Source organism: Furipterus horrens, unplaced genomic scaffold (assembly GCF_987537825.1).
Source record: "Furipterus horrens unplaced genomic scaffold, mFurHor1.1.pri manual_scaffold_1, whole genome shotgun sequence".
NCBI classification, from domain to species: Eukaryota; Metazoa; Chordata; class Mammalia; order Chiroptera; family Furipteridae; genus Furipterus; species Furipterus horrens.
In genome coordinates this window covers 108,658,606-108,685,363 of record NW_028327171.1, presented here as the reverse complement: position 1 = coordinate 108,685,363, position 26,758 = coordinate 108,658,606, and the positions used below count along the sequence as shown (strand labels likewise).

The 26,758-nt window shown below is 45.9% G+C and overlaps 1 protein-coding gene across 3 annotated transcripts in view; it reads right to left on the bottom strand.

The window, feature by feature from the left end:
• Nucleotides 1–26,758, bottom strand: part of KALRN (kalirin RhoGEF kinase) — a 684,790-nt gene that overhangs the window by 121,961 nt on the left and 536,071 nt on the right. For all 3 annotated transcript variants that reach the window (XM_090277665.1, XM_090277675.1, XM_090277684.1), the window contains exon 34: nt 6,845–7,091. In XM_090277665.1, the coding sequence (XP_090133791.1) occupies nt 6,845–7,091 (247 nt within the window). The remainder of the gene's footprint in view (nt 1–6,844; nt 7,092–26,758) is intronic.

Sequence of the window (26,758 nt, the reverse complement as noted above, 5' to 3'; positions counted from 1 at the left end):
ATTTGATAGCAGAGGGGATAGGAAAGGCACATTTTGGCTTCTGGGAGCAAACAATTGAGGGAATTCCAATCCTGTAGAAAATCTGTTAGATGGGCTGGGTCAGTTCCAGGAGCTGGCTGGCCCCTATCAGAGCTGGACCCAGTTCAGCCTGCTGTCCAGGGTGCTGCTCGGAGTTGCTCTGCTCCAGCCAGAGACAACGAAATCTATCTAGTGAGAAGCACCCACAGGACAAAACCTGTCTGATGTCCCTCAGGAAGAGAGCACATGAATCTGAGGTGAGAGTGAGAGTGAGAGGGCATTATGCAGGGCCTCGCGTTCTCCTAACCCTCGTCCAGCTAGCCTGGCTGGAGACAGGGGAGCCTAATCAGATGTAAGGATGATAAACTTAAGTACCTCCTTCAAATGCCTTCAGTCTTGGGAGGTCATATAGCACAGCAGTAAAGAGCAAGACCTTGGGAAACAGACTTGGGTTCAAATCTGGGTTCACCACTTTTATGGTATGTGACTTTGGGAAAGTTACCTTATCTTTCTAAGACTCAGTTTCCTTGTCTGTAAAATGAGGGATATATTAGTATTATTAATATTAAGGCAACAATCTAGAACCTGGCCCATAGTAAGCTGAATAAATGTTGGTTATTTTTATGAGTTGACTACAAACTTAATGTAAGCCAACAGTATCACAGAGCTGCTCATCATCTTCAGGCTGTTGGTGGTACATGCCTCCAGAGCCTATGTTTCTCCACTGTTCTATACCTTCACCACTGCCACCTGGGTTAGCTGTTCCTGGGACCAGCTAGGTGACAACAGCAGAAATCATCAGGAGACCCCATGAGACAGGGCTCCCCATGAACAAGCCAGGGCCACCACAGGTCACTGCCCCACTCTTCCAGGAAATCTGCTTCCAGAGTTGACCTGGCCCTGGTTTAGGTCTGGTTAATCAAAGAGGCAGATACCGTGTCACTCCCGAGTCGGACTGCACAGCCATTCTCGGCGGTGCAGATAGACTCTTAAGAAGCTACACCATCGTCTCTCGAGACGGACGGCTGCCGACGAATAACGCCAACAGATCAGGAGAAAATTTCCTTATCACTTCCCCAGGCACTCAGCTGGGGCCAGGGAAGAAACTGCACAGGAAAACAAAAGGAACACAGATGTCCTACATAGCTGAGAGAAGAAGAATCTAGACTAGTTTTTGAGCCTGGGGCAGAAATACCCAGGATTTTTACCAATTTTACCATTTTTAAATGTGCAGTTCACTGGCATTCAGTACATTCATATTGTTGTTCAATCATCACCACCATTCATCTCCAGAAATTCTTCATCTTGAAAACTGAAACTCTGTGCCCATTAAACACCGACTCCCCTCCCTCCCCTCCCTCAACTCCTGGCAACCACCATCTCACTCTCTGTCTATGAATGTGACTGCTGTAGTTACCTCACGCAAGTGGAATCATACTGTATCTGCCCTTTTGTATCTGGCTTCTTTCACTGTTAACATGACGTCTTTGAAGTCCACCCATGCTGTAAAATATGTCATATATTCCTATAAGGCTGAATAATATTCCACTATGTGTAAATACCACATTCCGTTTAGCCACACATTGGCTGATGGACACTTGGGTTGCTTCTACCTTTTGATAACTGTGTACAATGCTCCCTGAACATGGGTGTACAAATACTTCTCTGAGTTCCTGCTTTCAAAGCTTTTTGGCATATATCTAAATGTAAAATTGCTGAATCATATGGTAATTCTATTTTTAATTTTTTGAAGACACCTATACTATTTTCCACAGCAGTTTGCCATTTCACTTCCCCACCAGCAATGCACAGGTTCCAATCTCTCTACATCCTCACCAAGACATTGTTGTTTTCTCTGTGTGGTGTACTTAATAATAGCCATCCTAATGGGTATGAAGTAGTATCTTACTGTGGTTTTAGTTTTCATTTTTCTAATGAAGAGTAATATTGAGCACCTTTTCATGTGGTTATTGGCCATTTTTACATCTTTGGAGAAATACTTATTCAAGACCTTTGCCTGTTTTTTAATCAATTTTTTAAAAATTGTTGAGTTGCAGGAGTTCTTTATACAATCTGCATACTAACCCTTCCAATGCATCTTTAAGTCTCTTCTAAGCCTGACACTCTGGGGGTGCCAAACCCATAAAGCAGTGACTCTCAACCCTCATGGAATGTCAGAAGTACCAAGGAACTTGAAATATACTGATGCCCAGGCTTGGTGGCTCGACGTTCATTGGTCCAGGATGGTGTGTGAGACATCAGTATTTCCACAAGTCTCCTTCATGTGGTTCTAAGATGCATCCAGAGTTGAAAACAAAGTCTTTGTCCCTCGGGAGGCACTGCCCTCAGCCACTCAGTGCTGAGAAAATGAGGGGACATTAGCAAGACAAGGGGCTAGGTCCCAGCGGGCCCACCCCCACTGAGAAGCCTTTCAATGTCTGGGTGGCAGTAAAGTAATAGGAAAGGCAGTCCCCCACTCTGTCACAGAGCCTCATCATCAGTCCTGCCACAGATATACAGTGTTCCCTCAGTTATCGCGGGTATTATGTTCTAGATCCCCCTGCAAAGTAGGAACCTTACATTTATTCTACACTCTTAAACCTACGTAACTTTAACAACATATGTATACAGTCCTGCAAAATCCCGCAATATAGTGGAAGACCTGTAATAAATAATTAAATATAGTATTTTAAAAAGTCCTGCGACACAGTGAGGCTGTGGTAAGTGAATCGCGATATAGAGAGGGACTGCTGTATCAGGAGGAAACAACCAACCACTGTATCCTGAAAAGGTGCAGGCGGGAAAGCCTGGAGAGGGGCCCTGGAGCCTGTCCCAAAAGGCAGAGCATGTGTGTGGAGCACTGGTCCTGGGAGGAGGTGGGAGCCCGGCCCTGCTCCAGCTCTGCCACCAACCCTCCCTGTGGCTTCAGGGAAGTTACCTGTGCCCAAAGGTGCCCCTGAAACTGGGCTGGTACAGTGGTTCTCAACCCTAACTCTACCTTAGATTCACTTAATGAGCATTTACAAAAACACTTACCCTCAGGCCCCACCCTGGAGATTCTAATTCTGGTTGTTCTAGGTGGGGCCAGGGAGCTGTCACTTGGTGAAGCTTCCAGATGATTCTATGCAGCCAGGGTTGATAATGCACATCTAGCAGTTCTCCACATTCCCTCCTTAGTGCTAACACTGTATGGTTCTGCCTCCATCTCTGGTGCTGACAGTCATGACCCGAGCACTCACATGGCAATGAGCATAGCCTACAGATACTGCACTCCTCACAGCCTGCAGGTGCATCAAGTCTCTGTGATGCTCTCTGTAAAGATGAAGAGGACTAGTTTTCCTCCAAGAATTGAAAAAGAAATAGACTCTGACTTTCAGTAACACAGATGGGGAAACTCCCTTCTATTCCATGACCCTCAGAAGAACATTTCATTCTCAGTCCAGTTGTGCCTAACTTATAAGGCGGAGTGCCTGCTGGAGACAAATCACTGCTCAGCGAAGGCCAGGTGGCCAGCAGGCAGCCATGTGAAATGTAAGAAGGAACCGTTTACTGAATTTCCTGTAAGAGCCCAATACTCAGGGATAGAGAGGGAGGGGGCTTTCCAAGCTGGGGCAGGGGTGTAAGTAGATCTAACATACCTATTAGGGCCCTCAGAGTTGCTCCATATGAGAGGGCAGTGAGAGCTCACAGGTTGACATTTGAAGGCCCAGCCTAAAGGTCTATGCTTGCAGAGAGAGGAACCAACTTGTAAACCAAAAGATCCAAGGAAATGGGGGCAGGCCCTGCAAGGGGTGGAGGTAGGGGCTGCTGCCTTTAGGAAGCCATGATAGCTGGCAGAGTTAGCTGGAAAATTCAGGGACAGCTTCCTTCCTTGCTTTCCCTCAAGTCTATTTTCTGTCCTTCTTCTTCAGCTCCATTTTCAGTTAACTCTCCACTAACTCCCTCCCCTCTCTCTAGGATTCCTACCTCCTGCCTCTGGATCACAGACCCATTCTGACAGCTCTCTGCCTCTCCCCCTTGCGTTTGCTCCTACCAAGCTGCATATAGAGGGACCCCCGCTGGACCAGAAGTAGGGAGGGGATGAACATTTCAGTCAGCCATAGGCCAGGGGGGGGGGTGGACCTAGGTCAAGGAATGCCAGATCACACCCAAAGGGTGGACTTGGCAGGCACCAAAACCCAGCTAAAGCGAATCCTGTTCCGTGGGTTCAGCCCCTGCACAACCACTCCTCCTCTGTAGTCACAGCCATTCCTCACAGCCCATCAGCCTGAGAATCAATCCCTCCCACTGACATGCCAATAGCAATCAAGGCTCAACTACAACAAGAGAACACACGCAACCCACACAAGGGACACACCTGGAGCAGTGGCTCAGGTGACCCAAGAGATTGTGCCAAAGGACTCCACATGACACCTACTATATACGGCCACTCTACCATGACCAGAAGATGTAGCAGATCTACCTAATATACATAAACAAACACAGGAAGGCAGCCAAAATGAGAAGACCAAGAAATACATCCCAAATGAGAGAACAAAACCACTCTAGAAAAAGAACTAATCAGAATGGAGAGAAGCAATCTAAGAGATGTAGAGTTCAAAACACTGGTTATAAGGATGCTCGGTGAACTTAGCGAAGAGTAGATGATCTCAGTGAGAACTTAACAAAGAGACAGGAAACATAAAGTGAAGATAGAAAACACAAAGACAAGCCAGACGGAAATGAAGAATACTATAACCAAAGTGAAAAATACATAAAATGGAATCAACAGTAGATTAGATGAAGCAGAGGACTGAATCAGCCATTTGGAAAACAAGGTAGCAGAAAATCCCCTATCAGAAAAGCAAAAAGAATAAAATAGAAATGAGAATACTTTAAGGAGCCCTTGAGATAGCATCGGGCATACCAACATTCACATCAGAGGTACCAAAAGGAGAAAAGAAAGGGATTGAAAACCTAATCTGGTGAAAGAAATATAAAAAAGTCCAGGATATGCAGAGAGGCCCAAAAAAGATGAACCCAAAGAGGCCCACACCAAGACACATCATGATTAAAATGCCAAAGGTTAAAGACAAAGAGAGAATCTTAAAAGCGGCAAGAAAACATCAGTTAGTTACCTATAAGGGAGCTTCCATAGGAATGTCAGCTGATTTTTCCAGAGAACTTTGCAGGCCAGAATGGGACTGGCACAAAATATTCAAAGTGATGAAAAGCAAGGACCTATAACCAAGATTATCTACCCAGCAAGGCTATATCATTTAGAATGCCACCTGCTACTGCCATCTGGTGGACAAAAGGAGAAAGTCAGGCTTTGGAGATGGGCCAGATGAAATTCTTGAAATGGGAACATTAAATGTCTGTCAGAGAAAGAAAATCACCATATGATTTCACTCATATGTGGAATCTAATGAATAAACTGAACAAGCAAGGAAAATGGGAACAGACTCATAGATGGAGAGCAGGATGACAGCTAAGCGGGAGAGGTGAGGGGGTGGGATTGAGCAAAAAGGAAAAAGGACTCATGGACATAGACAACAGTGTGGTGATTGTGGGGGGGGGGAGTAGGTATAAGGGGACTAAGTGCTAATGGAAAAAAATAATAAAATCAATAAAAGCAAAACAAAATAAAAAGAAAGAAAAATAAACATTATTATCCTCGGCCCTGGGTAGCTCAGTTGGTTAGAGCATCATCCCAATATGCCAAGGTCGCAGGTTTGATTCCTGGTCAGGGCACATACAAGGAACAACCAATGAATGCATAGATAAGTGGAACAACAAATTGATGTTTCTCTCTAAAAAAAAGTCAATAAACATTCTTAGCCTGTTGTACCTACTAGGAAGCCTACAGCAGGTATCCAGAGTGACCCTCGTCCCTAACTCCCAACAGAACCAGGTCCCATCCCTGTTGCTCTCCCATGAATACCTAGCACAGGTCTGTATACAAAGTATTACTGAGGCAGATTATCTGACTAGTTACAAAAAGCTCAGAACTAAGTCACTTTCTGGGTTTCAGTTCCCTTGGTGTAGAATGAGTGACTTCCAAACCCTTACCAGCCTTGACTTTTGATGCATCAGAGTTCCTGGGAGGGCTTGTTAAAACACAGACCCCTGGGACCCATCTCCGCATTTCTGACCCTGTAGGTCTGGAGAAATGTCTAAGAATTTACATTTCTAACAAGTTCCCAGGGGATGCTGAGGCTGCCAATCCAGAGACACTGTCCACCTTGAAGAATCACTGTTCTAGTCGGTTAGTCTCCCCGGTATGAGAAAATGAATAAACAAGCATGTGGAAGGAACACAGAACTATACAAAATAGAAGTCAAGCCTCCATAATTTATCTGTCAAAGGTACATAAACGAGCACCAGGTCCTGGCAGAGATTTGCCCCTTGGGGGTGCTTGGTGCCTCTACGTCAGCATGAGCACCTGGGTGGGTGGGTGGGCGGGGGTCAGTGAGCCGAGGAAGCTGTAGAGGAGGGGTGTGGGTTAATGGAGAGAGGAGGACTCTAGTGGCTTTTGGCCATAGGTAGAAGAGGACTTTTACTAAACATAGGGTAATACAATGGGAAAACTGGAAGAGATCTTGGAAGTCATCTAATTCAACCTTCATTTTTAAGAGGAAACTGAGTCATAAAGTGTAAATAACTATTCCAAAGTTGCACAGCTACTCAGTAGCCCCCTCTTTTTAAGTTCCCAACCCACTCTCTTCATGAGCAGGTCCCAGGGAAATCCAACAAGGTCAAAACAGGTTCATGAGACAGGTCCGTTAGAGGCCAGAGTCCCCAGTGGGACTGTGGTCCACGTCCCCCTTCCCTCTGTTGTCCCTACCTTTCACCAAGGGGAAGAAGCAGTCCATCTCCACGCTGCTCCGGGAATGGGAGATGCACAGGGCGCTGCTGGGGACCAGGCCCTCCTGCGGGGGACTCCGCTCCGTGGTGCGCACCAGACACCAGCCCGGCCGCTCACTCGGCCGCTCCAGCAGCTCCACCGTCTGTCCCACCTGGATGGTTAGCTCGCTGCTGTGGCCGGCGTTGAAGTCCTGGAGCACCACGGTCAACTCACATCCACCAGAGAGCTTGGAGGGGTTGTGGGGATGGGAGTAGAACGCGAGGGCATGGAGGAGGACATGGTGGGTGAGAGGGAAGGCGAGAGCAGAGGAGAAGGTGGAGGGGAGGAAGGGAGAAGGGAGAAGATGGAAGAAGGAGTTGGGAGCAGGAAAGAAAACAAGGAAGAAAGTAATTAACAGGGCCAATGAGTTACTCAGCCATTCCAGTTGCGGCAACAGTCTGGAGCCTGCCCAGAAACCAGGACTCTGATTCTAATTTCTTCTTGTTTGGTTAGAGTTCTTCTCATTATTTCTTTGCCAGACTTCCAGGCCACTGTGTCTTTAACCCCCTTCCCCATTACACCCCCTTTGCTTTGCCAGAGGGCTCCACCCCATGCCCCTTTGTGCCCCACAGCCACCCCTCAAACCCTCACTGAAATCTATTTCTAAGCCACTTGCTCTCATTTGATTCTAGTTGATGTTTGGGAATAATGGAAGAGAAACCTGCCTTTCTTGTAACCCCTGCTACCTTTCCCATCCCTGCCCCTCACTGGAACTATTAGCATAAAACAGACTGCCATGCCCTGACCACATAGCTCAGCTGGTTAGAGCGTTGTCCCAATACGCCAAAGGTTTTGGGTTCAATCCCAAGTCAGGTGCATACAAGAAAAAACAAAACAAAACACCCAAACAATGAATGCACAAATAAGTGGAAAGACAATTTGATATTCCCCCCCCCGATTCCTCTCTCTCTAAAATCAATGCATAAAACATTTAAAAACAAAACAAAACAAAACAGAGGCTGCCAGTGACACAAAAAAGAATGAGGCTTCAATTCAAAGGCAGAAGCTGAACTCTGTTTACCAGGAAGAGGAACAGTGTTTGACATTAGCTCAGCCACCAGGGACCAAGAGGAAGGGTAGCGGGGAAGAGGGGTGCCATCTCACTTAGGGACTATCCATAGCGCTCCATCCTCTCCTCCCTCCAGGCCTGGCCCTTCCCATTGCACTGATCCTGGGGAAAAATCAATAACCTGGAGATAGGAACAACCTCTGGAGCTAAACACTGAGACTTTCATTTTCCCCATGAGAACCCAGTAGTTATTAATTCATCTCATAGAGCTAAGCACAAAGCCTCCGTCCTGGAACAGCAGTTGCCCTTAGGGGCAGAGCAAGCGAGCGGGCGGGCAGGGGCGGAGTGAGAGGCTGAGGGGCCGGCTTAGCAGCCTGCTCTCTCAGGCTCCGCCCCGACACGGTTCAGGGGGAAGCTCCGGAACCACCTCCCAGGACCGCGCCTTCAGTCTGCGCATCCTGCACTGTCTGCACTAGCAGCTGTACTAACACATGAGTCCAAATCTGTTGTGCAGCTATGTCACGCACGTGTGGGAAGCTTCTGCAGAATGGTAAACCCCAAACACCACAGTAAGTTGGGAAGCAACAGCCCCCCTGGTACTAAGGGCTCTGCATTCAGGACTGTGAGAGTTTTCTGCAAAGGGAACTTGAATGTCCCACGGGCTTAAGAAGGTTAATGCAATGCATCAGACTGGTGGCTGCAATACGCATCGCCACTGGTCCCAGAGCAGGGAGTCGCTCTAAACACATCCCCTGGTGGGCACAGTACCCCTGTTGGGATTAGATCAGGAAGAAAAATCTGTAGGACAGAAGGTGAGAGATGGAAAGACACACCAGAAGAAAAAAAAAACATGCTTGTTGGCTCATTTTTTTTTCCATTTAGCTTTCCTGGTCCCATTAAATGCATAGCCCCCGCATCCCCTCTCTCCTGGTGCTCCCTTCCCTAAAGTGTCATTTAGAGAAGGATATTGGGGGATGGAAATACCTCATGTCTGCAGGGTGGTTTTACAGTATCCAAAGTACCTTCGCATTAATTATCCACGCGATCCTCACAATAATCAGGTGATATTACCATCTCTCATACATCAAGAAGTTTAAGCTCAGGAATGTCAAGATCAGTGGTTGGAACACTGAGTGTGTATGAAGACCACCCAGGGAGCTTATTAAATCCCTCCCTTGTCCCAGCTCCCTGATTCAGGAGGCCTGGGTTAAGGCCCCAAAATGCATACTTTTAAAGATTTTAATTTATTTTTAGAAAGAGGGGAAGGGAAGAAGAAAGAGAGAGAGAGAGAGAGAGAAACAAGGATGTCACAGAGAAACATCAATTGGTTGCTCTTGTACTCTCTCTGACTAGGGACCGAACCCACAGCCCGGGCGTGTGCCCTGACTGGGAATTGAACCAGTGACCTTTTGCTCTGTGGGATGACATCCAACTGAGCCACACTGGTCACAGCCCAAAATGCATATTGTTAATGATAACTCCAACTTACGATTCTGAAAATGGAGTTTCTGGGATACTGTCTGAGAAACACTGGCCAGATGGTTTCCCACAGTCACCCAGCTGGACTTGAACCCAGACCTCAATTACAAACCCCATGGTCCTTAAAGCATACACCAGAGCAAGTTATACATCTATTTTTAGGTATGTTTGTGGTTGGAGGGGATGAGAAGCAGATGAGGGAAGAAGACATCAGTGGCCTGAGCTATTGGTCCTCTCAGGGTCTGCTTGGCCTACATCAGGTCTCTCAAACTTTTTGGACAGCAATCCTCCAAGAAATACATTTTATATCTTGACCAGTCTACACTGTATATGAGTAGTGATAGCACTGAAACACAAGTTTCTCTCTGATACGCTTTTTTTTTTTTTTCTCTATTGCTGGTGGCATCCCAGAAAATTGATTCCACTTTCCACTAACGGACTATTTGTAGAATGCCAGCTGAGATGCATGAGCATTCCTTGGCTTCTGAGCATTTCTGTCACTGAGCTTGTGTGCCTCAGTGCAGCTGTCCGTTTGCGCCAGCTGTCATGTCCTCACAGTCTTTCCTTGGGGTAAGGTGTGCATGTGACCTGAGATGCAACTTGCTGACCCTTTGCAGACTGCTGAGGTAGAGCAGAGAGGCTCTGGTTGCAAACAAGCAGCGTGTCACCCAGATAGGAGGCCACTGTTCCCTTGGGCAAATGAGAGCCAGACTGACTGGCAGGCTAGGGTCTGGCGCTGGGGGTAGGGGAGAACAAAGAGCCAGGCTGTGTGCTTCTACAATTCAATGATCCAGTTCCTGGAGAGAAGGCTGGAAACACCACTAGATGGTGGCGTTTGCCTTCTGTAGGCTGCTCAGTCCAGACAGACGAAGAAGGAAGTGGAAGGAAGAAAGGTGATCGATGGGCAATGTCTCTGGTGTTCCAGCTTCAGATCTAGCTCAGGACTGTTATGGATGAATGCTTGGTCCGCCTCCCCTCAGTGACGGATCCCAGAGACTTACTACAGCAGGCCCCCAGCCCAGGGCAATAAGGGAATTCCAAAGCCTGGCAGCTGAGGGGTTTGAGATATGAGTTGGTGGGCAGGCAAGGCTGTCCCTGAAACAATCCCCACTCTCTCCCCAGAGCAACAAGGAAGCCTTAGGGTGCTAAGTGGGGACTCGGGGCTCACACTTCAGAGAAGGCACAGCTGGAGTCAGTGCTCAAGGTGCTAAGAGCTCCTGTCAGTAGGGGAGGGGTCAAGGACAGAGGGGCGGAAGACCTCTGAGGACTCCCAGCACACTTAAAGGGCTTTTACTTGCAGCCCTTACATGCACTTCACTCGTGGTTCACGCTTTAAGCCTTTTCCTGGACTGTGGTGCGTCACACCACCTCCTGAACCACAGATAAACAGAGTGCTTCCCTCATTAATCCACAAAAGCCAAGTTCTTTCAGAAATACTAGATGATCAGTTTCTTAAAGATGTCCGGCCACGTTCCCCATTCTGACCAGCTCTGGTGTGCGTTAGCTGGTCTCCTGTGCTAGACAGCCCGGGGTCCTCACTTTCTCCTCCTCTTCTTTCCATTTTGAAAGGACCAGCGAACACATCCCCACTCTTACTTTCCTCCCCGTTACCACGCTCCAGTGGCACGTTCAGGAAGCTCCCACTCCTCTCCCTGAGCTGAATCTCTGCTCCCAGGAATTTAAATAGGTTTTATTCAACAGCCTGCTATAGAAAATTGCAAGCCACATCTCTGTTTTGTCTGATTTCTTTTCTTCCTCACAGCCTTTTAAGAACTGTTTTAATGTCCTCCTTTGCACATCTTTAGATTTTTATTTAATATTCCTTGGCATGTTTGTCTTCTAATTTTCCCTGTTAGGCCCATGTGGCACTCTCCATCTTTGGCTTTCTTTTCAACATCTTGTCAGGGAGACCCATGTCTGTTTTCTAATTTTTCTTCCAGCTGAGCCTGCCTCCCTTCCCACAAGTCTCCCTGCGTGGGCTACGCCTGCCTCTCGCGTGTTTCCTGCTTCACTTATTAATCACCCAGACGCAGGTGTGGAGCTGACAAACCACTGCTATTCATGCCCTTTGCCTCGCGACTGGGCGGCTGGTCAGCCACTGGGTCTCTGCCTGGGGAGGGCCATTCACCTGAGAGGCAGCACAGAGGTCCCTCTGTCGTAACTCTCTTCTCCATCATCTGTCTCTCTGTCTGTCTGTCTATCCATCCATCCCCACATCCTGACTTATTTTAAATTGACTTGAGCTTTAATTGTCAATTCCTTGAACACCCACTTCCTCCCGAGTGTGCCCAGCCTTCCCTTACCCACTCTCCACTCTTGCTTCTCGGATGCAGCTTTGCTCCCTTACACCCCCCGTTCTCCCATTTCATGGCTCTAAACTTGGATTAATTAAAGAACTTCCTCTGTGTCCCCAGTACCCTCTTCTCGTTCTTTTAACCACCTGCTCTTCCTCCTGTTGCTGGTGGTGTGAACGTAAATATTGTATTATCTCTGCCTTTGCTCTTTGACTTGCAGGTTTCCCCCAGAAGTCATCCCATGCAGATCTGACATATGGACAGATTGCTTACTTCCCCGACACTTTAAATGTCATATTCTTCACTGAGTTATGCTAGTCTTCAAAAAAGACAAACCTATAACCAGGGCCTCTTTTCCTCTAAATATTTCTCAAGAAAAAAGCAGTCCCTACTGAGTAGACCCTTTTTACTGACCTAAATGTAAAAAACTACTTTTCTCTCCTTTAGCAGCTTCCTGATGTCTCTAGGATGATCCCCCTAAATAGCTTAAAAAATATTTTGATGATTTACAGTTGGGTCTCTTCTATCAGCTCCTCAGCTCTTCTGTCAATGTGCAATGTCGCCATCTGATGGGCGTCCTCAGTCCCACCCCCGCCACCACAGAGGTCAGGGATGCTCTCCCTCCCTCCCTGTTCGAAACTCTGAGGCTGCATCATAGTTTTACTGTGTATTTTGAGGCTGTCTACTATGGGTGCTTAACTTCCAAACTATCAATTCGATCCTGCTTCAGATTCTAAAACCAATCTTATGTCTCCTGGGGAAACGCTGGGAGCCCGAGCGTGCAGCACAGACGCGCAGCATGAAGTCAGGTGTGTGGGTCTCCTGTGCCCTGTACTCTAGGATCTCATCTTACACCCTTCACAGTACCCGCTACTCCGGCAGAGAACCTGGCCTTTCCTGCCCAGCCTTTGACTTGGCCCCTTCCTGGGAGCTTCGCAGACATTTTCTTTGCCCAGCTCCTAGGGCCCTGACTAAGCCTTTTGGATGCTGAGTGCTACTTGGATTTCCTCCAGTTGCCTGCTGCTGAGTCATCACCTGATTCTTTCCCCATCTCTCTCCTTTCTGGGCCCCCGCCTTTCCGGGGGAGCCCGTTCCCCTGCTGCCCAGCCCCTGGGTGGGCTCTGCCCTCCCCCCTCTGTGGTGCCTCCGGAGGGGCGGAAGTTGCTCCTCACATCCTCACTTTCCTCCTGCTCCTCCGTGGAGCCCTGATGCCTTCTTTCCAGTACGAACGGCTACACGCAAGTTAGAAAGAAGAGACTGCATGCCCACCCTCGGCTCTTACTCAGAACCTACTTGCCAGGAACTACTGCTTTTGGTTAGGTCCATTTTTGCTTGTTCCTAGTTGGGGATTAACTGAACCTCCTTCTTGGATAAACAGTGTGAGCTAGATTATGCCCAAGCACTTCCGCGTCATGGAAAAAAAAACTCCCCGTGGGTTTCCCAGAGACATTCAGAGAGGCGGGGACACTACCCCACCCAGCAGTCAGCTGCTGCCCACTCAGGGCCCAGCTGCCGCCCTTGCACCTCCACCCGCCATCCCCCGCACCAGCGCCTAGCGACTGACTAAGGGCGTGGGCTCTGGAGCACCCCCCCTGGCTGAGTGACCAGGGGCAAGTTACTCAGCTTTCTGGTCTCAGTTTCCTCACGTGTAGAATGAGGATCATAACAGCATTTGCTTCATAGGTTGCTACAAAGATTACATGAGATAATACTTTTAAAGCACTTAGGACAGTGCCTTGAGCAGAGTTAGTTCTCTAAATGTTTAAAAGAAGTAAATTCTAGAGCTATTAGTTATTATTATTTAAATTTGAGTTTGGAGTAGAGAAGAAATGAAAAAAGTAATCAATTTTGATGGCACACTATCTGGGAACAGACTGTACCAGATGTATATAGGCATGCAAATTATTATGTAAATGAACCAGTTTCTCCCTTTTTTATAATCTTTTTAAAAATTCTTACTCGAGGATATGTTTATTGATTTTAGGGGGAAGGGAGAGGGAGAGAGAGCCAGAGAGAGAGAGAGAGAGAGAGAGAGAGAGAGAGAGAGAGAGGAAAGAGAAACATCAATGTGTGAGAGATGCATTGATCGGTTGGTTGCCTCCCATACACACCCTGACTGATAATTGAACCCACAACCTTTTCTGGGGCACAGGATGACGCCCCAGCCAGCTGAGCCACCTGGCCAGGGCCCTTTTTTATAATCTTAGTGGAATCTTGCCCTAACCTACACCAACTAAAATAACTGGCCCAAAGGCTGTCTAGGAAAGGTGACACCTTCAAAGGTCTCTCAAGTCAGTACATGCTTTTCCTCCTAAAAACAAGGAACTGTGTGACCCTGGGTCCTTTGATGAAAGATGAGGACTCACTCCTGTCTTTTCGTTCCCCATTGCTTTCCATACACCTTCCATCTGAAGAACCCTTCCTTCCCCAGGAGTCTGATAAATACTCACAATGCCTGCCACCCGGGCCTGCTGATACCTGTGAACGTCAGTTTCTGACACTGCATCGCCCCTCTTCCTCCTCTCCTGGCTGCCTGCCCTCTAACGCTGTGGCTCTAATTCCTCCACAACACTTAGCCAGTTCAAGGCACAGAGTTCTCTGAATTAATGTCTATGGGAGAACGTCAGCACGAGAGGCCAGAGCAGGTCTTAGGAGGATGTGAACTGCAGGGTGCCCACATGGTGCGGTTTACAGGGCGCTGAGAGGGTCTGCCAGCTCCTGCTCAAACTGTGCTGCTCTGCCCGCACTTGCTGCCGGCGCCTGGACTCCCACCGTCAGAGATTAACTGCGTATCACTAGGCGGTGTCCCTTAACGTGAAACGTGTCAAAGCAGCCTATGTATACGATTCCCTTCCAACTGCAAAAAAATGAGAGGTATCATGGGGGTGACTTGTGTAAGAAACAAGGACATAGTGACTCCCAAACCAGTAGAAAGTCATTAGTAACAAAGGGCAAATGTAATTTGAGGATCTCTGAGAAGGGAGTTACTCTCACCTTAGGGCAGGGAAGCTAATCACTTTCACTTTAGAGTGGCAACTTCACTTTAGGGTGGGGCACTTTCCTATAAAACCAGTTTTCTTTGTCTACTTGGCGCGCACATTCTCCTGACTGAGGGTGTGCCCGTCTCTGCAGACTCGTGAATACACGCCTGGCTTTGCTGCTCAAGTCCTGTGTCCTGGTTTTTATTGTGAGCGTTTCTCACACTTGCAACTGTATGTACGTGGCTTTTGGCATGAAGATGTTTTTAACAGCATTTTTTAATGAGAAAAACTTTAACCATAACATAAAAGCCCCATAACTGCGAAGAACATCAGCAACAACTTCACAACCAACAAGAAACTAGCAGGAAGGAAATTCATCAAAATGTTAAGACTGGCTTTGTTGGGTGGGGAGCTCTGGTAACCCACCCCACCCCCCTTTCCAGTTTCCAATATTGCCCAATATTTCTCACTTAAGAGTCACTTTATAATGAAGTTAATAACAACACAACAATAACCTGTAAGACAAGTCAACAATGCAATGGGAAACAACCTGAGAATATTCCAGGACGCACATTGCTTCAGACCTCTGTTCACACTACTTTGAAGAAAGAAGAGGGCAGGGGAGGGTGGCTGGTTTCCCGTTTTGCTCCAGGACCACTAGGTGAGCTTCGGGAAAGCCCCAAGTTGCTGATGATGCCTCAGAGTAGTGGCTTCAACATCAGTCCCTGTGCACCTCTGTCCCCGCACTCTGGCGAAACTCAGGGAAGCTTTCTAACAAAAGCAGTTGCCTTTACACAAGTTTAGTGCAGTTTTTATCTTGAATTGAATTTTTGAAACAGAGGTGCGAAGCAGTGTCTGGGCACAGAGGAACTCTGTTAGGGAGCTCTGGGATGTCTTCAGTGTGCACTGTGGTAGCTGTGGAGCGGCCGAGTCTAATTAAGGCTGATGATTTGCTTTATCTTTGTTCTCTGGAGCTGGACTTCAGGTGAAGGAGGTAACTGGTTTTGTGGTTTCCCATGCTGCTGAAACGAAGGGCAGAACCACAGAGAGGTATGCGGTACAGCCTGTGGTCAGTGTTGCTGTCACGAATCGCATAGTAATTAACAGTGGGAAGAACGCAGGAGCAGGCAGCTGGCGGCCTTGGTGCCGGTGCAGGTTTGCCCACGTGTGACATTGGGAACGTCCCTTCCCTCTCATACCTGAATTTCCTTATGCTTAAGATGAGGAAAATGGACTTCAGATTTTACATATAGTCCAGTTTTAGTATTCTATGAGCAGAGCAGTTTCTATATTTGCTTTCTGACACACAGCCCTATTTAATTTTCTTGTCTTGTTTGCTAACTCATTTATTGTCAGGTTGTACATCAGAATGTGATATCCAGGAAGGAATGTAAGATCCAGAAATGGTCTGTCTTGCTCATGGCCACAACTCCTGAGGGTTGAGTGATACCTGGCACAGAGCCAGTGATTGGCCAGCAGCCGTGGAATGCAGCTGTGAACACATTCCGCAAGTTAGTGCCCCGGACCCCTGGCTGCCCACCTACTCCCGTCAGTGTCTTCTGGATCCCACAGTTTATGTTCTGAGTCTCTTCAAAAAAAAAAAAAAATCTGTTCTTTAATCAATAGCATTATCTCCACTCATTCCTAAACCTGACCAAAATTACACAGAGTGGGGAAGACTCACAAAAACAAAGAGAGTAAGACATGATACTATTCAAGATAAATCAACATTAAAACAACAACAACGACAACAACAAAGTAACTTGCAGAGTGGAATCTGATTTGGTGGACTGGAGGTGAGGTCTGGTTTCTGACAGTTGGCCCCGCACACCCCCAGGGAGGCTGGGGAAGTGGAGGTGCCAGGCCGCACCAGGGTAGGAGCATAGGTGGGATACGGAGGGAAGATGGATTAAAAATCTATTAAAGGAGCAGGCCCCTACATATCCCCTCTATCCATGCTTATTTTCCTGAAAAACTGACATTCAGTGAGGGTCTACATGCTGGACAGGGCCGCCATCCTTGTCCCTCTTGGCTCCCAGGACACTGGCAGTCAGATATAAACATTTCAGGCACATGGGAGGATTTTTCACTGGCAAAACTGAAAAGAGGCCCAGATACTCAAATGCTGACATTTGGAGATCCCTTCCCCAAACCTGCAGTGCACAGTGAAACCTTCCAGTCAATAATTTCCTTCCATTACACACAACAGCCAGTCAGCTTTTTTGGTGCCTCATTGATAAAAGTAAATATGATTCAGCTAAGGATCATTGGATTTTTTAAAAAAGCCCCTCAAGAGAGGCCAAACTAAGCAAACAAAAAGGACCAGGAATTCCGAGGGAACAAGACAGGCAGGACAATAAAACTTCAACAACGCTATAATGCCTTCAGAGGGATAGAGAGGTATTGTATCCGTGACAAAAGAACAAGCTGTTAAAGAAAGGGGGAAAATTACAGGATGAAAAAGCGCTCTTAGAAATGAAAAACATGGTTGAAACAAAACATTTCAGACATGGGTGGGAAGATAAAGTCAAAGAAATTCTCCAGAAAGTTGAACTAGAACATTGAGAGATGCAAATATGAGAGAAAATACAAGAAAATTAGAGACTCAATCTTACAAGTTTTAGGTAAACAGAATGGAAAGAAATAAATTGTAAGGGAAAACTCCCGGAGCTGAAAGGCATGCATCAAATTGATACAATGTTCCAGGTGCTTGTTGCAATTAATTAAAAAAGTCCCACTCTAAAACAGCATCAGGACATATTGACAGGGAAAAAAAGAGTACTGCATTCTAAAAGTTTTCAGAGAGGAGGAAAAAAATCAGGTAAAAATCCAACAAATCAAGGATCATAATGACAGCAGATTTCATCAACAGCATTTGTATGTAAATGAAAATGGAGCAATTCCTTCAAAATTCTGAGTGAGAATTATTTCTAACCTAGAATTCCATGCCCAGGCAAACCTTCAGTCAATACGAGGGTACACTAAAGGCATTTTTAGACTTTCAAAGTCTCAAAAGGTGGCCTCAATAAGCAATCAATAGGTAATAATTATTACAATTAGCATTAGTTGATCAATAGGTATTAACCATTACAATTAGCATCGGTTGTGTTCTCAATTTCTCCTTTTATTCTATTTATTTATTTTTTGTTTCTTTTAATGTGATATGCCTTTGACATATATACATTAAAGGAACCTTTTTATTCACTTTAAAACATGAGTTAATAGGTAGACAGATTGGAGAAATGCCTGCACCACAAAATGGTTTTTCATTTTGCAAGGCATTCACCCAAGCCTATGTGGCAGCCTGTTAGCCAAAATGAGAACATGTGGACTGAGATAATGGTATTGTCAGGTGTGTACATGGCGTATTAGACTATTAGACTGAAGGGGGCCTGGGGATTCATCTAAACCAATCCCTCTATTTTACAGATGAGGAAAATGAATTCCCCAAAGAGGAAGGGACTTATCTAAGGAGGACAGTGTCTAGAAGATGGCAGATAATAAACATTTGTTGAATGAATGAGTGCACTGGTAAGTAAATGAATTAAATCAGAAGTCATCCAACCTTTTAACTCATAACTGAGGGTCCCAAGCTAGTTGATAGCAGACTCAGTTTTTCAAATTCTAGGCTCAGAACCCTTTCCACTCAGTCTGGTTAGATTAATGCTTGTTGCAGTTTTCGAGAATGTCACAAGGCTCTAGGTCCATACTTGTACCTAATGCATTGATGATATATGGATTGGTGTAACTGTGGGAAGGGGACTTTCAAATCCATGCTTGGCAAAGCTGCAGAGACACCCAGATGGGAGAAGCAGCTAAAATTAGAGGTCATAGAAACCTAAGACTTTAGTAAGCTTCTACTCTAAACTCTTAATCAAGGCAGAACCCTTTTAAAGACATCAACCTCTCTGCTTTATGATGCTATCCCCTCCTGGCGCATTACTGTGCTTCTAACATTTTCTGTTTTTACCATTTCCATTCTGAGTTCTTAGTCTGCCATCTAGTGTAATACAGAAGTAATCTTTCTTCTGTAGAGCTTCACATACGTGAAGACTAGATCCAGCATTCCTTAAGCCTTCTTTTTTTCCAAATATTGCTTAAAATTATTCTCAAATATGTGGTTTCCTATATTTTTATCATATTCTTCTGGATGAACTTTATCATGTCACTGTCCCTTCTAATAGGAGGCACACAGAATTGAACCCAGTCCTTTAGATGTAGTCTGCCCTGCACAGACTAAGTCAAGCATTCACTTCCCATGTCTGGACACTAACTATACTTCTATCAACGCAGTTGGTCTGGGAACCGGTTAAGTCAGGCTGTTGGCTTCTATTGAGAATGTAGCCTACCAAAAACCCCAATCTGACCCACAGAGCCTTCTTGAGCCAGCTCCCCCATTTCTCTGCTTGGGGTTCTAAGGCTTTTAACTTGGAGAATTTTCTATTAATTTTCTGTTAGCTTTCTAGCTAAGATGTAATACAGTATTCCTGATTCTCATCAGAGTAGTGATTCCTCCCAGCTTTGTGTCATTGAAAACCTGAAATCTATGCTTCAATGTGTTCAGCCAAGGGACAGATAAAGATAGAGAACCAGGTAGGAACAAGGACAGAGTTCCTAACAGATGGACTTGATTCACCCAGAGGAGGAGCTAGACTTGCTCCTGGGCAGAGTTAGTACCGGGGGTGGAAGTTACAGGGTTTCAGATTTGGCTTAACTCAATGTTCATTTGTTCATTCAACAGGAGTGATCAAATGCTAGTTAGAGGGAAGTAAAGGGGAGGAAAATGCAAACTCATACAGAATTATGTCTGCTTTGTGTCTCTGTACTCACTGCCCAGGCTTTGCAGACCGACTAGACTGAGCCCAAACTGCCAATAGAAATGGAGTCAGGAGGATTAACAACCCGGCCATGAACCTGGGCCTTTGCAACCCCGAGCCTTAGTCTGAGATAACCATCCCAGCCAGGAGCAGGCTCTCCCGGCTCCTTTGTGCTTGCCCCAGACGGTCTACACTGCTGTTCTGTTTTTGGGCTGGAATGCTTTTTCCTGCACCACCAGCCATAGCATGGGCTCTGAAAACCTCGGGCAGCCTAGAGCAGAAGGAAGAGAGGTGGCTGGGAGACCCTGGAGATTACGATGAGCAACTCCCTGGGCAGAGAGAAAAGCCCCCAGGCAGTCCTGCAAACTGTTCGCTGTGTTTGTGCAACACGGAAAAGTTAAGCTTTGGGGGAAATCTGGCCAAAGACCAGAGAGGATTTCACAAAAGTGCAAAATGTTATCAAATCTCAGTTATTCAGATGTGAGTCACCATTTCCCACTTTCCGGGTTATTGGGTCTGGAGGACTGCTAGGTTTGAATCTGTCTGCATTGTTACCATGTGTATAACCTCAAGCAAGTTAAATAGCCCATCTTTGGATCATTTTCTTTATCTGTAAAATGGGGATATTACAAATTCCTACCATACAGAGTTATTGCAATGGTTACATGAGTTAACACAGGTAGTAAATGTTACTTGGCACATACCCAACACATGTTTTCTGCACTGATTCATGTGTCTAGGGAACAGGAACCCATTTCCAAAACATCTCTAATGACACATATTGAGGGAAACTGGCAGATTTGAAAAAAGAAAGTAAAGCAGCCATATATTCCCATGCCCAAAATGTTCAGGGTACGATTTACGCCATGGTTGTGAACTTCCTTCTTCTTCCTATACCAGGCCTCCTAAGCAATAGCCGGGCTAGACAGGGATGCTTGGCGCTATCTGCCAAACTTGGGTGGGTAACGCGTTCACACTGCACTGACAGGGCGGAGGCTGAGGTGTCCACTCACACAGAGAAACTTGGCAAAATGACCCCTGGAAGGAGGCCATGCTTCCCCGTGGTTGGCTGGAACTGGAATCAGGAAGAGGGCATAGGCAGAGGTCAGGGGTATGCTGCTTGCTGAGGGCCCGAGAAGGGCCTGTCTCAGCAAGGGGGCCCCCAGCAGCTGCAAATTCAGTCAGAAGGACATTCCAAATGCTTTGACTCAGAAAGCAAACATTTATAGCCACTGTCTCCCAGGCCAAAAGAGATACCAGTGGACAGCTTGTTAATTTTTCACTTTCAAGCAGAATAAGAAAATTATTCACATTTGTATGGCCCTTGGTAGTTTATAAAACTCTTCATAGACATTATTTGATCCTCATGGATCCCATAAAGTTAGCATTATCATCTGATTTTATAGATGAGGAAAGTGAAGCTCAGAGAAGTGAAATAACTTGCTCAGGTCACACAACAGCAAACTGCAAAGGCAGGACGCCAGGCCTTACAAATCCAGTTGTCTGATCCTTGCACTCATTCACTATTCACCGGCCAGCCTCAGCTCTGGGCATGGACGCAGAGCAGTGTGGCAGAAGGTCATAATGACCCGCCCTTACCAAGCTTACTGTCTGTACATACATCAGAAAAGCACCTTGAGTGTGACGGCAGGGTGAGCATGGGGTGCTGGCCCAGGGACGAGGGACAAAATCCCTCAGAAAGAGATATGCTCTTCCCACTACTGCCTCACCCAGCACTGCTATGGTTGTGTCTCCTCAGAGCTGCTTATATTACGAGCTTTGGCACCTCCTTCGGCCATGATAGTCAATCAATATCACTCACCAGGCAATGGAACCCCGGGGTACCAGCCTCTTTGCCATGCCAGCCTACTCGGCTCCATCGCCTCCATCTCCAGCTGTGTTGGCACCACCCTGGTGCTGGGAACTGAAGGAGATGCCAGGTTTCCAGAGGAATGATCTAGAACATGTGCCCCCAAAGGGGGAAAAGAGCAGCAGCAACTGAAAGGGTTCCTGGAGTCTTAGAGCGTCTTCCTTAACAGTTGTCAAGTTCTTGTCCTCACCAAGTTACAGATTTTCCAGTATTCCTGATCCTGTCCTTGCCCCTTCAGTGTGAAGATGGGCCTTTCTCTGTGACCCCACACTCCTTACTTGTCCAGGTTCACCTTATTGGGTGAATTTTAATGAGACTTTCTGCTTCTATCTGCTGCCGTTGGCTGGTTTTGTCATGGGATTGACAGCCACCTCCTGTCTCACGTCTGGGTCATGACACTATATCTTTCTTACGACCACCTTCCTGCCTGGTTACCAACTCTCGAGGCATGCCCTCTGTACGCCACTTACTCATGTTCCCTTGACCGTGTACGTGGTCTGTGATTCAGCTCCATCTTAAATTTCTATTCAGATTAGCAACCCAGGAACAGAAGGGCAAAAGCATAGTTCTAGTGGCACTAAGTGACCAATAGAGGGCAGCAAAAGCCAGGATTTACTAAAGGAACCGAAAGGTTGTTTGAACAGAAGGCTGGACCCTATATACTGGCTGGGCCACATCACCAGCCCACGTGGGAAACACGAGAGATAGACAAGTGCATAGTGCTTGGCACACAGTAGGCACTCAATAAATGTCTCCTGCATAAAATTCCTAATTTTAGAATGGAGGAAGCAGAAACCAGGGCAGATTAAGCGATGCGATCACAAAATTAGTTGATGTGAGGACCTAGTCTTTCCAGTTCTCAGGCCAGGGTTCTTTTCCATCACAAAGTATGTCAGTCCTCTCCCTCCCCTCTGTACTTTCCTGTTCCTGCCTTGGCAGTTATCTAAGGCTCCACCCCACACAATTGACAAGTGCCTTTGCTACATAGGCCACACTACTAAGACAGAGAGTCAAAGCAGCTCTACCTAATACACAGAAACAAACACAGGCAAGTCACCAAATTGAGGAGGGAAAGAAATATGGCCCAAATGAAAGAACAGAACAAAATCCCAGAAAAAGAACAAACTGAAATGGAGATAGCCAACCTATCAGATGCAGAGTTCAAAATACAGGGGATAAGGATACTCAAAGAACTCTGAGCATTCTTATGTCAAAAAAAATAAAGGAAGAAATGAAGGTTACACAAAGTGAAATAAAGAGAAATCCACAGGGAACCAACAGTGGATAGAAGGAAGCCAGGATTCGAATCAATGATTTGGAACTAAAGGAAGAGATAAACATTCAACCAGAACAGAATGAAGAAACAAGAATGCAAAAAAATGAGGAGAGGCTTAGGAACCTCTGGGACAACTTTAAACATATCAACATCCGAATCATAGGGGTGCCATAAGGAGAAGAGGAAGAGCAAGAAATGGAAAACTTATTTGAAAAAGTAATAAAAACAAAAACAAAAACAAAAACTTCCCTAATTTGGTGAAGGAAATAGACATACAAGTCTAGGAAGCATAGAGAGTCCCCCAAAAGTTGGAAACAAGAGGACCACACCAAGACACATCATAATTAAAACGCCAAAGTTTCAAGATAAAGAGAGAATCTAAAAGCAGCAAGAGAAAAGAAGAGAGTTACCTACAAAGGAGTTCCCATAAGACTGTCAGCTTATTTCTCAAAAGAAACTTTGCAGGCGAGAAAGGGCTGGCAAGAAGTATTCAAAGTGCTGAAAAGCAAGGACCTACAACCAAGATTACTCTATCTACCAAAGCTATTATTTAGAATGGAAGGGCAGACAAAGTGCTTCCCATACAAGGTGAAGCTAAAGGAGTTCATCATCACCAAGCCATCATTATATGAAATGTTAAAGGGACTTATTTAAGAAAAAGAAAAAGATCAAAACTATGAACATTAAAATGGCAAACAACTCACAACTATCAACAACAGACTCTTAAAAATAAAAAAATAAAAAAAAGGAAGTAAACAGCCAGAATAGGAACAGAATCACAGGTATAGGGATCATTTGGAGGATTATCATCTGGGAGGGGGTAAAGGGAGGATGGGGGAAATGGTGCAGGAATTTAGAAGCATAAATGGTAGGTACAAAATATACAGGGGGAAGTTAAGAATAATATAGGAAAGGGAGAACCCAAAGAACTTACATGCACAACCCATGGACATGAACTAAGTTGGGAGGACTGCTAGAGGGAAGGGGGTGTACCAGGCAGAGGGGGACAAAAACTGGGACAACTGTAACAGCACAATCAATAAAATATACTTAAAAAATAAACAAATAAACTGTAGGTCCAATTGGAACACTGGACTAGAATAAGATTTAATAGCTATGGAAGAATGCCAAGTCAAGATCACAGATCTCCCACAAACTGGAGAGGGGAGGGAATTTTATTCTCCTTAATATATATAAGCTAACTATGTCAAATATGGATGGTGAGCTGCCATCCAGATAGATTCAGAGAAAAAAAAAAAAAAAACTACTTAGATATCTTCCAAATTTTTACGATTCTTTCTTTCTCACGCCCCTTTCCCTGTGATTAGAAATTGAGTAACTAGAAAAGGCCAGCTCAATTTGAAATATGCCCTGGACAGAATAACAAAGGCAATGAGGAGAGGTCCTTTACGTGGTAAAGGACGCAATAGATAGTGAAGTGACTTTTGTTCTAGTTCCATCACTGACATAGAAGAAATCAACCTCTCTAAGCTTCAGTTTTCATCTATAAATAAAGGAAGTTTGGGTCAGAAGACTCCGGGAAGTGCCTGCTCTCACACCCTATGTCCTCTGAACAGAACACTCTAGGAATAACGTAGTTTACGCATAGAGTCAGCTATGTGTGAAATGTAGCAGCCTTGATCTCTCTAGGCTATTTCTGCAGATTCAGATAGCAAGGCAGTCATCACCTGAACCCAGAGGTATAGCTGCATTCTGGGAGGAGACAGGCAACTTAGGAAGGGATACACAGAAGTCCCACAAGCAGAAGATTTTACGCATAGGATGGGCCCAGAGGAGGTAATGAGCTTTCCATGGGTGTGCTACGTAGCTGACAGTATGTTTTCATGCATATTATTCCATTTAGTCCTCACAAATCTCCATTTTTCTGATAAGAGGTTGAGGCTCAGAGTTTTGGTAATTTGCTCAAAGTCACACAGTTATTAAGTTCCAGCGTTGGGGACAGAACCACAAATTCTTTGTTGCTAAATTCTACTTTTCTGTTACTCTTGGCTGCCTCCCTGCTGATCTGACCATGTGCTATATAAAGCAGGTTAAAGACACTGCCTAGCCTGGCCATGGCTCCTTCCATAGGAGTTGCCCTACTTACAGCTGCTGAGAGCGCAGCCCTCGGACATCGGCATCTCCTACCACACAGCTCTGTGTTGTCCTGCACCCACAGGTAGTGGGGCCAGAGTGGGCATCTGCCCATGGAAAGCTACCTAAAAGTCGCCAGTAAGAAATGACATGGCCTGGCGTATAAAGTGAGTGGGGTCGATTAGATTCCATCTTTCAAGAATGTGAACTAGGAAATGGCACGATAAATGACACAGCTACCTGAGGGAAGCACAGGTTCTCATGAAGGGAAGAAAGGTGAGAGGGGCCATAATGGGGCACAGGCAAGCATAGGTCATGAGGGGCAGAAACTCAAGTAAGCAGAGGGGATAAGGTGAAGGAAAGGTGTATATCGTGTGGGACTTGGGGAAAGGATCTCAAACTGGAACGGCAAGCGGGGTCCCTGCAGTCACCCTGGATCTAAGCTGCCCCTAAGATCCAGGCTCCACAAGGTCCAGATCTACTGTGGCTGCTAGTACTTGATTCCTGGGAGATTCCATCTCCCTCATGGATTCCTGGTGATACGCTGTCTCTTTCTCGAGCTATCTTGAGAGACCTCTTACCCTGCAACTAAATGATTTGAATGACAGCTGGCATGGCTGATGTGAAATTTATAAAACAAAAGTGTGTGATTATAAAGCTCCAATTATCATAGAGGTTTCCTAAAACAAAACACACATACACAGAGACCTCCATGGATTCTGACAATTAAACAATGAAAACACTTGTGACACCAAAAAACTGCAGTTCATGGCGCTGAGACATAGGAAATGAGTTCTACTGTCACCAGGACAACCTGTGACCAGGAACTAACCAGTTGTTCATTTTTTAAGAAACTGCATCAAACTGTTCAAAAGGGGTGATAATCAGTCCAGAGCAATGAAAAGACCAGCCATGACATGCACGGGTCCTAAGCTCTGCTGTGGGGGTTTGACTGGCATGTAATTAAGAAACAGGCTTGTGAACCTCTAATTGCCACTTGTGATGGACATAAACCAATGCCTCAGAAAAGGTTGCCTGGTGCCTATTGAGCAGCTCTTGACTTGCCAAACAATTGGCCTTCATAGCACCAGGACAGACAGATACAATATAAAGAGTTCTAGACCAAAAATAAATGGTCCTTGGTATGACTCCCAGCTCTGCTACTTAGTGGCTATGAGGCTGGACACGATATTTCAGCTTCCTAAGTATGCCACAGTTCCTCCATCCATGAAACAAAAAGCAAGGATGGAAATACAATCAAGGTCCATTCTAGCTCTAAAATTGTATAGTGTGACTCAGAACTTCTCAACTACGCATGCACAGCGAGCCGCTCAGCTGGCCACTCACCACACACACGCTACCCTGTTACCACGGCATGCCTATAAAACTCCACACAAACAAACAACACAGGAAAAACAAAAACAAAAACATAGAACACAGGGTCTGGCCACAGGGCACAGTCTTTAAAATCAGACGACTCTGACTTCTTGCCCTTTTTTCTCCCTTACTTCCTTTTAAAAGAATCTAGAAAACCTAAGCCTGTCTGTCTTCCCTTTTTTCGGGTTTTCCCATACAGACACCAGTGGTCTCACGCCCTTCTTTCCGCGCACCTCACAAACCCCTGTGCACAGGACTTTCGTTCCCCTCTAATTTTGCTTTGCTCAGCCCTGAAGCAGGCTGCCGGCCGGGGGTGCGCAGGGGTGCATCTGGTGCCAATGAGATAATGATGGGCTGGTGGGAAAGTTATTCATATAACTACTGTCAGGTCCGTCATTTCTAATAAAACAGCATTGAATGTTTTAAAGCTTCCAGTTGGGAAAGGATTTGGAACTTTGTGGGCTATTTCCCTCATAGGATCAATGCACTTTAGAGAGAAAATCTATGGGTCCCCAGAAGGCACAGAAAGCCTACATGCAGGAGGGTGGTTTGCACTGCATTTTAATAGCAATGAAACAAAGGGTAAGTAGATTTCCCCCTAAAACCTGCTTAAACCATTTGAGGACATTTCCTGAAATCCCCATCCGACTGCTTCCC